Here is a 15,130-nt window from a genome sequence, read left to right on the forward strand (position 1 = left end):
TCGAGAGTCACAGAAATAAATCTAGCTTCAAAAACAGAACTGATCAGTAGGAGAAAATGGAGACTGAGGAACCAAAGCAGTTCAAGTAAACACAAAACAAAAACCACTCAAAACACAACAAATCAATAGAATACTAGATATAAAAACCCAAACAAAAACCAAACAGATAAAAAAAAAAAACTGAACTTATTTATGCAAATGAATAAAAACATCATACAGTGGAACTGCAGAGGCATAAAACCAAACTACGAAGAAATCAAACATATAATAGCACAATATAACCCCAGCATAATTGGCCTACAGGAAACTCTTCTAAAAGAAACGGACACCATGAACTTCAAAGGATACCACATTTACAATCAAACAAATAGATCACAAACAGATAACCGACCAATAGGTGGCACCTCAATTATAATAAAAAAAAATAAATACCACATATAAAACTACAATTCCAAACAAGCCTTCAAACAATAGCAATTAAAGCTACACTCCACCGACCAACAACTATTTGTTCAATCTACATTCCACCTAAACATAAACTAAATAAAACCGAAATTGAAGATCTGATAACAAAACTCCCCACACCTTTTATATTAATGGGGGACTCCAACGCCCATAACAAAATGTGGGGATGTGAGAATATTAACCAAACTGGGAAAATCATTGAATCATTACTGGAATCACCCAAAATAGCTATATTTAACGACAAAACACACACATACCTTCACCCAGGCACAGGAACGACATCAGCTATTGACCTAACACTATGCTCTCCCACAATATTTATGGATTTCCAATGGGAGGTACATAACGACCATTGTGGCAGCGATCACTTCCCAATTTTTCTCAAAACCCAAGAACCTGCAACAGAAAAACCAAAACCAAAATGGCAAATCTATAAAGCTAACTGGACTGAATTTAGTAAACTTTGTACAAACTTAATTAACCAAGAAATAGTTAACAAATCAGATCCTATGTTAGCTTTCACCAATATGCTAAACGAAATAGCAATCAAGACAATCCCAAAATCTTCCACTAAACCACACCCAAAATCAACGCCATGGTTCACAATAGAATGTAAAAAAGCAATAACCAACAGGAAAAAAATGCTAAAACACTTCAAAAAACATCCTACAAAACCCAACCTTCAAAAATACCTACAAGCACGAGCAAAAGCACGCTATATTATAAAAAAAAGCAAAAAAGAAACCTGGCAAAACTATATTTCCAAATCGAACAACAACACGCCATAAAAAAAAAACATGGGAAATAATAAGAAAAATAACTGGAAAAAAAAACTTGGACACCAATAAATAATATAAGTACACCAAATGGTAGACAAATTATAGACAAAAAAGAAATAGCAAACATAATCGCAAATGAATTCAGTCAAAACTCCTCATCCAACGACTACTCCCCCAAATTCCAAAAATATAAAAACAACGCAGAAAAAAGAAAAACTTCACATCCAATAACAAAGAATACTATAACACTTCTTTCACTATAACAGAACTAAAAAATGCAATTCATAAAAGTAAAGATACAGCTACCGGTTTAGACGACATCCACTATCGATTTCTAAAACACATGCCAGACACATCTCTCAACATTCTCTTACAGATAATTAACAAAATATGGTGGACTAACAATTTCCCAAAACACTGGCTCGACTCCAATATCATCCCAATTTCTAAAACAGGAAAAGATCACTCCAACCCTACCAATTATCGTCCCATCACCCTAACAAGCTGTATATGCAAAACAACAGAAAGGATGGTCAATACAAGACTAATGTGGCATTTATAAAAATATAACCTCATTTCTACACACCAAAGCGGATTTAGACAAAATCAAGGTACTAACGGCCAACTTATTCAACTAGAAACATATATCCATAACGGTCTAATAAGAAACCATCACGTGGTCTCAATCTTTTTTGATATTGAAAAAGCGTATGACACCACGTGGAGATACAGGAAATGAAAAGGCAAACAAACTGGCTAAAGAAGCCACAAGCCACCAAATGAAAAAAATTAAAATACCACACACAGACCTAAAAGAAAAATCAACGAATATATAAAAAACAAGTGGCAAGAGGAATGGAACAAATGCACTGCAAACAAATTGCATGAACATCAACCAATAATTAAAAACGAAAAACAAAAAATTTTTAAGGGAAGAAGAGAAGAAATTGTACTGAATCAAATACAAATTGGACATACAAAATTAACTCATTCCTACCTAATCAAAGTGGAGGAAACACCAAATTGCACACTCTGCAACCAACAACTAACAATTAAACATCTACTGACAGAATGTAGAAAACACAAACACACTCAGAAGAAATATTTTAAAACAACAAACATTAGAAAAGTGTTCCAAGAAGTGGAACCCCAACAAATCATAAACTATTTAAAAGAAACAAATGTATTCAAACTCCTATAAAGTAAACAAGTAAAATTCATTTTAGAAAAACAAACCTCTTACAGCTAAAACAATTTTTGGAAAACCTAAAGCATCTTGCTTCAAAAGATGAACTTTTCAAGAAACTTAAAATATTTTTACAAGAAACTGAAAACCTATTATATCAACAAAACTTTTTTAGCATCAAATGACCTTTAGAGGTTGAAATGCCGTTAAACAAACACACTCACTCACTCTATTCACCGAGTGGTCTTTTTTATTTTAGCTGGCATGTTATATAAAATGGCGCCCAAAAGTTGTTGTTCAGCCATATTCTTCTCAAGCGTTTTCTATCTGTGCATCCGATTATCATCAGGAGCGAGTGTTGTTGTTATCGTTTTCTTTTTCTTTGAGGCTTGGTGTGTTTATATTTTTTTTTATTATTATTATTGGTTATAAAGGTGGGTGCAGGAAGGTTGGGGGCAAATTATTTTTATTTTTAATTTCGATTTTCTTATTTTATAATTTATTTATTTAGTTTTTGTTAGTTATTAAATACTGTTAGTATATTTGTCCTGGTGTGAAATGAGATCCGGTGAAAAAGGGGTTGTAGTTTTGTGATAAGTATGGCTTCTATTAATTTTAGTCGCCGTGTGCAATTGTTAAGGTATCAAATTTTAGTATTGTTAGTCAAGATATTTCTAATGTTGGACAACTGTAGGTTTTTATCATGGGATGTTACGTGTTGTTTTATGGCGCTATTCTCAGCTAAATGATAATTGCTATTAATCCATATTAATCCTTAACTGCATCAAACAGATACCATAATACTTAGTATTCAGCACTTTATCATAGCAAAGATCCATACAAAATTTCAGCCAGAGTGTCTCAGTAGTTTCTAAGAAAAAGTAGAAGAGACAAACCATGAGAAATATAATATAGATGTACACGCACTAGAAAAAATGTCCGTCCGAGGATGGTTATAATAAATTCTCCCAGACAGAACAGTTTTGCAGTTTTTATGTCTCCTTACGAAGATTAAAATCAAGATATAATGATACTAAACCTTATCTCTAGAATTCTTATTACTATTTTAATCAAAATTCATTACATGATTTTTATTCTAGAAAATGTCTGAAATTTAAGGTTTCAGCTTAAGGAGTCTTAAGAAGAAATTAAAATTCAGGAAATCTTAATTAGTGCCTAATTATTATTAATCAAATTTAATGCAAATCTGAAATATTTGAATTTGCAAATAGGAAGTTGTAATCATGTTATGTACCTTAAAATATTTCAAAGAAATTGAAATCTGGTGATATTTATTTAATTGATATCGAAGATGTAAAAATTGTAGGTAACGAAATTTTCATAAAACTAAATTAAACTAGATATTTCCTATATTATCCACCCTTATTTCTAGCTACTGTGTTTCAAAATTCATAATGGTAAGTTAAAGTTAGGCATATGTACATATTTATATATTTCTTTATATAAGATTCACTCCTAAACTAATTAAGAGTTCAAGAGTATGCAGTGTGATGATGTATAGAAGTGAAACCTGGTCAGTAAGGGTTGAAGATATGCGATGCATGGGGAACAGTAATATAAGAATCATGCAATGGATGTGTAATGTGAGTCTTAAGATGTACTTACACCTGATAACCTTAGAGAAGGATTAAACGTGGACGTGCAGAGGAGATGATTTTATTGGCATGTTCATGTGGAAAGAAAAGACGAAAGTGTTTGGATTGCCAATAATTGAAATTGCATGGAAAGACCAAGGAAAACATGGAACGAAGTAAACCAAAGTGGATTAAAACAAAAAAATAATGGAATTCTTAAGATAGCTTCATTTAATCAGCATGTTTGCTAACAAAAAACAAAATTTCAAAATAAATTGTGACAGACCAATGTAAATGTTCTTGAATTTAACCCTTTATGACATGAATTATGTAGATGATTTAAAAAATATTTATTGTTAATTTTAGATGGCAGCATACTGAATGTAGTTACAATCTGGAAGTATCTGGCATCTAACCAGATACGGAACTAATACGTACAAGGCGTGTTTGAATCAATTCCCACTTCATTTATTTTGTTATATTCATTTATTTTTGACTAAACGAATTAGTTCATCAGGTCATAAAGGGTTAAGCATGGCAGACCAACGTAAATATTTTGAAGCTAAAGCATACCAGACCAACATAAATGCTTTCAAATTTAAGCATGACAGACCAATGTAAAGATTTTCAAAATTATGCAAGGCAACTAGACGAAAATACTATTGTAAATTTAAGCATGGCATACGAGTATCAATGAAAATACTGTTATAAATTTAACCATTACAGTTTAAAATTTTATTTAAAACTTAAGCATGACAGACCAATGCAAATGCTATTTCAAACTTATGCTTGATATGTCAATGAAAATGTTACTTAGAACATTTTTTATGGAAATCACTCCAGACAAGGCATAAAGCTACTTGATGTAAGGAACTAAAAAAAATATATACTACTTCATGGTCAAAATCTTGCTAATAATAAATATTAGATGGAGTAGATTCTGATCCAGAAAACAGCAATTCTTCCCTCTTTGTCAGAAACATCGCTCATAGAATGTGAGGACTAAAGGAATAAAAAAAAAGGGAAGCGAGAGTTACAAGGCTGCCGAAAGTAAACCCAAGATCCACTTTCTACTCTTCTTAAATAATATTGTGGGGACAAGTTAGTAAGAAGCCCTTGAGACTCACACCAGAAATAAATGTCCGATCATATTTCCTCTATTCTTCTCCCTTCTTTATTTTTTGTTTTCAACTGAAAAAACAATGCATTCCTCTAATCTATCCGTTTTGAAAATATAATATTGTTGTTTACTTGTTTTATTTACTTATCCATGACATTTTCAAAATATGAAAAACATGTCTAACTTACAAGAATTTAACTTTTCCAACTGAAAAAATTTTTTTTTCCCCTAATTGATCTATTTTTGAAAGAATAATATTGTTGATTTTGATTTTTTGGGTTTTTTTTTGCTTGTTTTCTGATTGGTTTTCTTTAGTTATTTGTGACATTTTCAGAAAACGAAAAACATGCGTAATTTAGAATTTAATTTTTTCCGACTGAAAAAAAAAACGGTGCATTCCCCTAATTGATCTATTTTGAAAGTATGTTGCTGATTTTGTTATTTATTTTTTTTATTATTTTTTTTTTCAGAGGGGGGGGGGATTGGTTTTCTTTAGTTATCTGCGACATTTTCAGAAAATTAAAAACATGTGTAACTTAGAAAAATTTAACTTTTCCAACTGAAAAACTGCCAAAAACGCTATCTGAAATAAAATCCTGACAGACCAACTGATGATTGGAAGTTATAAAGATGTTTGGACATTTCTAAAGCAAAATGCATCTGTTTAATAAATGAGGGTTTATTGAGGAAAATCCTATTACAAATTGAAACGGAACAGATGGACAAAGTTTCTTAAAGAAATGCTCGGATGATTCTAATTATTATAATGAGATTAGAAAGTGCGTATTAGGTTTATTTTCGACAGCCACATACCCCCCACTTTCCTTATTTTATCCTTTAGTCCTCACATTCCGTGAGCAATGTTTCTGACAAAGTGGGAAGAATTGCCATTGTCTTAGTTAAAATAAATTCATATAGCACTTATCATTGACTAGTTTTTGACATTGAAATGGTATATTTTTTTTTGTTGTTGTTTTAGCTCCTTCCATCAAGGGGCTACATACATTATCTGCAGCAATTCCCATAAAAAAAAAAATTATGCATACAATAATTGCAAACAACAAATTAGAAAAAAAAATCCCTGCAATTCTCAACTTTGTGTTTTTCAGGCAATGTTCGTCCTCCTTTTACTTGGATATATATTCTTACCTGTATATTTGTCGGCGGGGGTAAGTTGGGTTTTTTTTTTTTTTTGTTTTGTTTTTTTTTTGTCTTTCACTCAAGAATTTTGCAAAAAATATAATTTGACGTACCCTAAAATGCAAAAAAGATAATAATGAAGAAATCAGTACTTATGCTGAATAAGGATTGTGCTATTGTCAGAATTATCTGGGCAGTTTATGTAAGATGCCGGAATGTGCTAATGAAAGTTTAATCATTTTTATTTTTGTGCAAATGTTGGTCAATTTCTTTAATGAAAAAATATTTGTATTACAGAAAATAATTCAATGAAAAATTAATTGAAAGTGAAAACAATATTCTTTTTGTTATTTCAAAGAAAATACAATGAATTTATTGGATAATTTTTACGAAACTTTAAGAAATAAAATTCAAATAAAAAAAACACTCATTGTAAGGTAAGTTTCATGAATAAATATTTATTTTTTGATAACAAACAACTGATAAAAAAATTTTTGTTTAAAAAAATTTTTTTTAATGATTTTCTATATATTTTTGCTCAAATATTTATTTTTTTTAAATAATAAACCAACATTAGCAAATAAATTTCTTGATTTTTTTTGTATAATTTTTTCCTGCTGCAATTTCATTGGCTCAGCATTTCAACACTTTCCATTGTTTTACGTAAACTGACCACAAAATTCTGATAATAAGAGTCCTTAGTCTGCATAAGTATTAAGAAACGTTTGGCGTTACATACATGTATACTAATATATTGCACAACAGCTGAGGCTGATAAGATACCATTATTTTGATATCAAAGATTTTGGTTCTTGTCCAGAATTCCCCCTATATTAAAAAAACAAAAATAAAAAAAAACTGTATTATTTGGATTCATTGAACTATTTGAAAATCTCAAAAATTCAGTAACGTCCAAGAAAAATCTTTGATGTAAGTACCCATATGAAACGAAAATATCATATTCCAAAATTCACGTAAATTGATCAAGTAGTTTTATTTTTAAATAAAAATCATTTGTAAGTGATTAATAGGAATTTGTAGGTATTACAACATAAATCTACTAAATTTGAGATTATCGTTGAGTTATCTCCTTTGATTTTGAAATTTTGTTTTTTTCAAAATGGTGGACAAGACAACCTCTCTTCTGTTAGAAAATTTGATTTTAATTTAAAAATGAAACTATTTAAAAGTATATGATTTTTGGAATATGAGATTTTCATCTCATCATGGGTACGTACATCATTCAGATTTTCTTTAGTTTTGTTTTATAATATAGGAGAAATTCTGGACAAGTTTCAAGATTTCTTTAACCATTTTTTTTTTTTTTTTTGTAAATTTAAGAATATACTAATGAAACCTATAAAGATTATAGCATTTAAAAAACCCACCATTTTGGCTACTTCAGCAGCAGGCAGGAAAACCCGTGGCACAAAACTATTTAAAACAAAATCATGTGAGAAAAGTAATAAGGCATGCTAAGCACATTTTTTTAATTGCGGTCGTTGTTTTTTGGCCGCTTTGGTCTTAAAGTAATCACTTGAAAGCAGCTTATGTGAATTGAGTTAATCCAGCCAGAATATTAGAAACACCTTCTTCTAACATATAAAATTATCCTGTGAGATTTTCAAACTCCGACCCAAATAGCATTTAAGCAGACAAATCAAAATTTGCTTTTGACTAGCAAATTTTCATTTGTTATTGTTATGTCATGTTATTGGCAATATAGTAACATACTTTGCTACAGTGAGTGTCAAAAATTGCTTTGTCCAGCCCAGGTGACCGATAATATTTGAATTTTTTATTTTATTAGATTGGGGATACCGTTTATCGAGATCCAGGGCCACTGGAGGATAAGGGTTAATGAGCATCAGTTGGCCTGTGAGACAATACCACAATTATCAGTAATGGTTGAACTTAGTGTTTGTTTATTTAAGAGGTTGGTTCAACAGGAACTTGTTTACATTAGATTTGAAAACGACTATGTTATAGCCAGCTGGGAAGCAGTCCTGATGTAGTTTTAAGAAAGAAACTATGCTCATGGAATTTAAGTTTACTTTTAGACACAGATAATAAGGAAAAGTGTTAGCAGTTGTTGTGACTAGACAAATGTCTGCTGTTAATGTTCTACAGGGAGAGGGGATCATAGATAGAAGTTCAGTTAAGCATGTGCTATGAAAATAATGATAGAGAAGAGTTAGACCCGCTACGTCGTTTTTGTGAGAAAGAAGAAGTAGGGTTACCCTCTAGATTTCGAAGCCAGGAAAAAGGGCAAAGCAAGAAAGGTCGCTCTTAACGGCTCTATCTCAGATGTGGCGGTAGTACTCCATCTTAGGATATATTTGGCTCCCATACAGGTAGAGGATTGCGTCAGGAGTGAAAATATGAAATCTCTTTAAATGATCACGTAGAAATAAGGTGCTTGTTAAGATAGTCGACAGATCGATTTTTTAAAAATATGTTGTTTTAGGCAAAAACAATATGTGCTTAATTGTTATGTCGAAAATAGTTATATATACTCAAATTATGAAAATTTATCAAGTAGAAAGTTATTTCTAGTTAAAAGTAATTTTTATGGAAGATTGGGTAAAATTGCATTTTTCTCAGACGCTATGAAATAGACAGTAAAGAGTTCACACACAGGAGACATAACTCGGAACAAATATTTTAGACTACTTGTTTATGATGTACAATACTTTTAGCCTATAGCGATACACTTTATTCTAACTAAAAACACTAACAGTTGTTCTATGCCATGAATTTTCGTTATTTTTGGATATATTACTATTGTCAACATTACAATTAAGAATGTAAGATTGTTTTTGCTGAAAACAACATATTTAAAATATCGATTTGGTGACTATCTTAACAAGCACTAAATAAAATTAGTAAGGAAGATAATTCATTTTAAATTGACGAATATAATAGGAGTTATCTACCTTAAGATAATAAATGTGCAAACAAATAAAAATTTAAAAGCTGAAAGGACTTTATTTCATCTCAAACAACATTGAGTTCTTTTTACAATTTTGCAATAAATATTTTTTTTATTGATAATCGATATTTATTGCAACTAGACAGAACTAGTAAATAATTTTTTTTATCAATAACAATTGAACAATTGATTTCTTCTGTTGACATATGCAAGGTTAATTTTACTGTAAAAACTGCAACAACTAATCAATGTAAAATTTACAAAAAAAATACCCAACAAATATGCAAGTTAAATCTTACTTAAAAACATGTGAGTAAAATTAGACTAAAAAGTATTAGAGATAAATTTTGCTTCAAACCAAACAATCTAATCCGCTCTTTCTGCCTCCTGGATCTGTAAATTAAGCATCTCTGTGTCTGTAGATTAATTCCTATTTTAGTCACAAAATATTAAGAACTAGCCTTCCTGAGTCCCAGCATTGCCTGGGAAACTAGATTAAGTAACAAAATTCTACTACTACTATTACTAATAATGATGTTAATGATAATAGTAATACTGAGAAAAATATGAATCACAAAATATTAATTCTATTTTGGGTATCTATTAAAAGTGAAAAAAAAAATGTGTCCTGTCGAAATTAGTATAAATTCCAAAAATTACGAAAAATGATCCAGTAGATGTGTGAGATGTAATTTTAACAAAAAAAAAACATCCAGAATTAGATTCTTTAAAAATGTGTTTAAAAATGGTAAACCCTTAATTTAAGCCAAAGGAGATTAGTCAATTTATCATACTGAATTGGTTGCACAACAATTCAACATTAAAAACATACGATAAAACTCGATAGATTTTATTTTTACTTTTCTTTTTCTATTGGATCATTTTCTATAATTTTTGGAATTTATACTAATTTCGCCATATCAAGTAAGTATGTAATGTTATCACCTGAAGTGTATCGGATTAAAAGATCACTAATCTACACAAACACCAAACATTCTTTCTTTTTTATCATCAATTAAGATTATTTGCTTGTAAAAAATTAAATTTGTGTTAATATTTGTGGTTTAAAGTAAAAAAAAAAAGGAAAACATTTTTATTTAGAGAAAATTTTGAAATGGATACTTCAACTAATATTCTCTTCATATTTACTTTTGACTTCTCTGGAAACATATGTAAGTTAATGGATTTCTTATTTTGAAATTTGCAAAGTATTAATTATTTAATAAAATTATTTGAAAAGTATTTATTGTTTGAAAAAAAAATTGAAAAAATTATTTTAAATTTGAAAAGAAATAATTATTTGAAAAAATTTGAAAAAATTATTTAAAAGGTTTGAAAAGTATTATTTAAAAAAAATATTTTTAAAAAATTGAAAATATTATTTTAAAAAGTTTGAAAAGTTATTAATTATTTGAAAAAAATGAAAAGCATTAATTATTTGAAAAAAATATTTTAAAAAGTTTGAAAACTATTAATTAGTGGAAAAATTTATTGGCAAAAATTTGGAAAATATTAATTATTTGAAAAAATTTGAAAAATTATTTTAAAAAATTCAAAAAGTATTATTCTAAAAAAAATTTTTTTAATTTTAAAAAATTGGAAAAGTATTTTTAAATTTACAGGTGAGGACACGTGGATATTTGGTATGTAGAGGTAACATAGATATTCCAGACCACTTTTATTGTCCTCCCCAAAGAATTTTATACATGTATAGTTTATGTATATAAAATTCTTTGGTCTTGAATCTCTGTTTCATCAAAATAAAATATATTTGAGGATTAAATAATGAGGATTAGTGCCACACCTTCTTTAGGTTAGAGGACACCTAAATACACTGAATCACCTTCCTTGTCTTCCTAGGACATTTTAATACATATGTTTTAAATTTCATAAAAATAGAATATTTTAAAGGGGGCTTTGCTCTCATAGGGGTAGGCTTAAAGATTTGGGAACATGTCCATTGTCTTTGACAGTAAATTTTACACTTTTAGATTTTATTTAAATTCTCTTACATTTCTAAATCCACGCATGTAAATGCATGAGAAGTGACGTCACTACTGGGGAGAGAAGGACTGTAAAGAAAGAAAGAAAGACAGATTTCGACAGATACAAGATAATGTTTAAAATCTTGTGAGAGACATGGAAAACCTTCTACACCACATGGCTACGAGTATAGATATATCCATATATTAGACATTAAGAGGAGGTATATATAAATACCCGTTCACATACACTTTTTCATGATAAAGCTAGAACCCAGAATTAGATGGAATCGAGCAATTGCATCGACAACAGACAACGGCAGACCCAAAATGGGTTTCAATGTACTGCATCTCTTCAGTGATGTGCTCCGACATAGGCGCAGACCCAGGTCGTCGCACGCATGAAGTCTGCAATACTGACGACCTAACTGTATGGGCAACACTGCAATCTATTGGCTATACCTCGATTTTAATTTTTAGATTTTATCTACTTCTACATTCTACTATGTGACAAGTCATGTGTACTATACAACTAAGATAGTTACTGCTGGTATGCAGGCGGTAGATATCACATCTACAAACATTAACTGAAATCAGCTGTATGTGACATAAGTGTATTTATATATATCTATATATATATATATATATATATATATATATATCTATATATATATATATATATATATATATATATATATATATACTTGTTTATTGTTATATAAACATGCTCACATCCCGCTGCTACAAATAGCCACTTCTTTCAATCAAACAACAGTCAAGTCGCTGCCTGATGATATCTGTTGTTTGATTGAAACAAGTGGCTATTTGTAGCAGCGGGATGTGAGCATGTTTATATAACAATAAACAAGTATTATCAGCTCTTTTTATTGAGCACTATCTAACAACCTCGTTGAATTCATTAGTCCATTACTTTTGAATATAAAAAAAACCCGAGTATATATATATATATATATATATGCCACTTTTTGGGCAATTTTATAAGTTCGAAATCTTGGCGACAGGAAACGAGTAATGACTGATTGAAATATTCGTAAAGGTGCAGTATCTTTCCACCCACAAAAAAAATCTTTTAAAATTACTACTATTATAAATTTTCGAGGGTGCTGAAAACGAAAACAACAGATATGAGTATTTCAATATTCAATTTGGCTACAAATATATATGTGTGTGTGTTTCATCCACTCTAGGATTCTTCAGGCTTATGCCTGACGTAAGCCTGAAGAATCCTAGAGTTGATGAAACATGGAATATTCAGTGTAGCTTAATCACCATATATATTTTATAAATTACTTACTAACTAGCTCTACCTATGTATTCACCACTGTTAAAGTAAATACTTAAAGTTTACGCATAAATTTATACTTTCGTATATTAATTTTATGTGAGTAAATGAAGTAGTTATATATATATATATATATATACATTTACCTTATTATAACATGAAATTATCATCTAAAATTCTTACATTTGATCATATTCAAACCTATCATGCAGCATCTCTAACTTGTAAAATTCATTAAAGATATCTCTGTATTCTTCTAAGTGCATTTGAATTATCTGGCAATCTATTGTTTACCGGGTTCACAATTTCTTATCAGTACTTGATGTAACTTAAAAATACGACAACCGTTAAAAACAAAATCTCTGAACAACCATGGAATTTGGCCCCTTTCTATATTATACAAAATTGTGACAATATCTTTTAAAAATGTTATTTTGCTTTCCAAATTTAAGAGTGAAATGTACTTTGTACAGATAATGCTATTTTTATCTCTCTCTATGGGCGGTCGGGTTTCGATCCTGGCTTGAAGTAACTGCCTATCTAGCCGTACTGATGAGCTGTGATACAGCGAAACAGTAGTGTATATGGATGACTATATATATATATATATATATATATATATATATATATATATACGTAAAAAGGGTGCAGAAATTCCGAGAGCAAAAAAGTGCATATTTAAAGGAGTCACCAACATTTATTGTTTTTTATATACTTAGTTTATTATTTTATATTTTCATGTTTTTCAATTTTTTTCAATTATTGATATACTAGCAAAGATACCCGTGCTTCGCACGGAGCTTTGTTGCGCACTCGGGTACCAAAATCTGTGGGCACCTTTCCAGTAAGTTGATGTTGTAAGAGCAACGATTGCATAAGGTGATTAACATTTTAACTACCTCTTGTAGTGACTGAAATTCAATCAGGAACTTCACAAAACATTTTCATCAAAAAGGAAGGTTACTTGATGTTACATAGTAAATTTTTCATTGAAGTCATTTTCAACTCTTGCTTAAATTTTATCTTGCACATTCAATACTAAAAACTTACCACAATCAGATCATGTCAGTTTTTCCTCATATCCATTTCTCGAACTTTTCACTAAAGAGCCTCAGGGTAAACTACATTTCTGCTGCTTTGATTTGGAGCCAGAATGTAGAGTTTTTCTGAACTTCCTGTCCGGCTGATGGAGACGTAGAACATACCGTGACTGAAGCAGTCTGATGTCAAGTCTACGCCAATGGTGTTAAATGTCTGACCTTGACTTTTGTTTATGCTCATTGCAAAACACACCTTCACAGGAAATTGGAGTCTCCGGAATTTAAATGGAAGTACTGAGTCCGATGGAACTAAGGGGATCCTTGGCAGTAGAACGGTTTCGCCTTTGTAGGGACCACAGGAAATGGTGGCCTCAAGTAAATTGGTGTGCAATCTGGTGATAACACATCTGGTTCCGTTTGTTATTTTTGGCGGTTCCAAGGATCGAAGAATCATGATTGGCGATCCAATTTTGAGATTTAAAATGTGTGGAGGCATTCCAGATATCTCCAAAGAGTTTAAAAACTCCACAGGGTAGTGAACAGCTTCATATTCATTAGTAGCTGAATCAACTGACTTGTATTGCTTTGTGTCTCCTGGAAATTCATCCATTATTGAATTGTTCAAATGATTCACATTGCTGTTTAATGGCGAAATAATAGCCCTCTCAGCAAGCCAATCCGGTGATTTTCCATTGTTTTGCAGGTCTGGGTACACTTTGTCTTTCAGTTGCTTCTGATTACCGACACATTTACCAAGCGCAGTTGGAATCTTAATTGTGTCAGGTGAAGAAGTGATAGGAAACTGACCATTACCGATTTGGAGAAGCAATTTTGAGAAGTCTGCTGCAGCTGTGTTATCAGAGATATAGGCTCTCATATTAGTAGTCAGTCTCTTCACTATAACGTGCCTCCAGAGATAGGATTGTTTCAAACTTGCATTGACAATGTTAGCCCTTGTGCCATTTTTAACCACTGGGAGGATTTGACGGAAATCACCGCAAAATAAGGTTGGAATGCCACCCATGGGATTCTTGTTTCCTGTGATGTCTTGCAGTGTTCGGTCAATTGCTTCATAAGCACTCTTGTGCGTCATTGGGGCTTCGTCTACAATGATTGCAGAGGTGTCTCTAATTACATTTGCCAAGGCTGAGTTACCAGTAATTTTGCAAACTGGCTGATCCATTCGATGAGTATCCAAGGGTACTTTAAAAGTGCTGTGAAGAGTGCGGCCACCTTGTAGTAGAGTAGCAGCAATGCCACTGAATGCTGTTGCAAGCACAATCTTTCTCATGGATCTAATCTTTGCAAGGATCAAATTGATTACAAAAGTCTTGCCCGTACCACCTGGAGCATCAAGAAACATCATGTTTTTGTTCATTTCACCTTGTGCTTCCAACATTGCCATGAATGAATTGTAAACTTCTCTTTGAGAATCGGTCAGTTTTTCTTGCATATTTTCTGCTTGTAGGGAAGTTCTTCAAGATTATAAGTAACTTCACGTTGATACTCTCTCGCGAGTCTTTCATCTCTCCCTTGCATTGGTGCAGGTAATCCATAGCTTGCCAATGGTTGACCGCACATAAGGAGA

At 31.0% G+C, this 15,130-nt stretch overlaps 1 protein-coding gene across 2 annotated transcripts in view; it reads left to right on the forward strand.

The window, feature by feature from the left end:
- LOC145286188 (sodium/glucose cotransporter 4-like) overlaps positions 1 to 15,130 on the forward strand; it is a 115,057-nt gene that overhangs the window by 45,640 nt on the left and 54,287 nt on the right. For both annotated transcript variants that reach the window (XM_080134980.1, XM_080134981.1), the window contains one exon: positions 6,255 to 6,314. In XM_080134980.1, the coding sequence (XP_079991106.1) occupies positions 6,255 to 6,314 (60 nt within the window). The remainder of the gene's footprint in view (positions 1 to 6,254; positions 6,315 to 15,130) is intronic.

The sequence above is a fragment of the Euprymna scolopes genome, chromosome 10, assembly GCF_053919585.1.
Source record: "Euprymna scolopes isolate OS-2025 chromosome 10, ASM5391958v1, whole genome shotgun sequence".
Taxonomy (NCBI): domain Eukaryota; kingdom Metazoa; phylum Mollusca; class Cephalopoda; order Sepiida; family Sepiolidae; genus Euprymna; species Euprymna scolopes.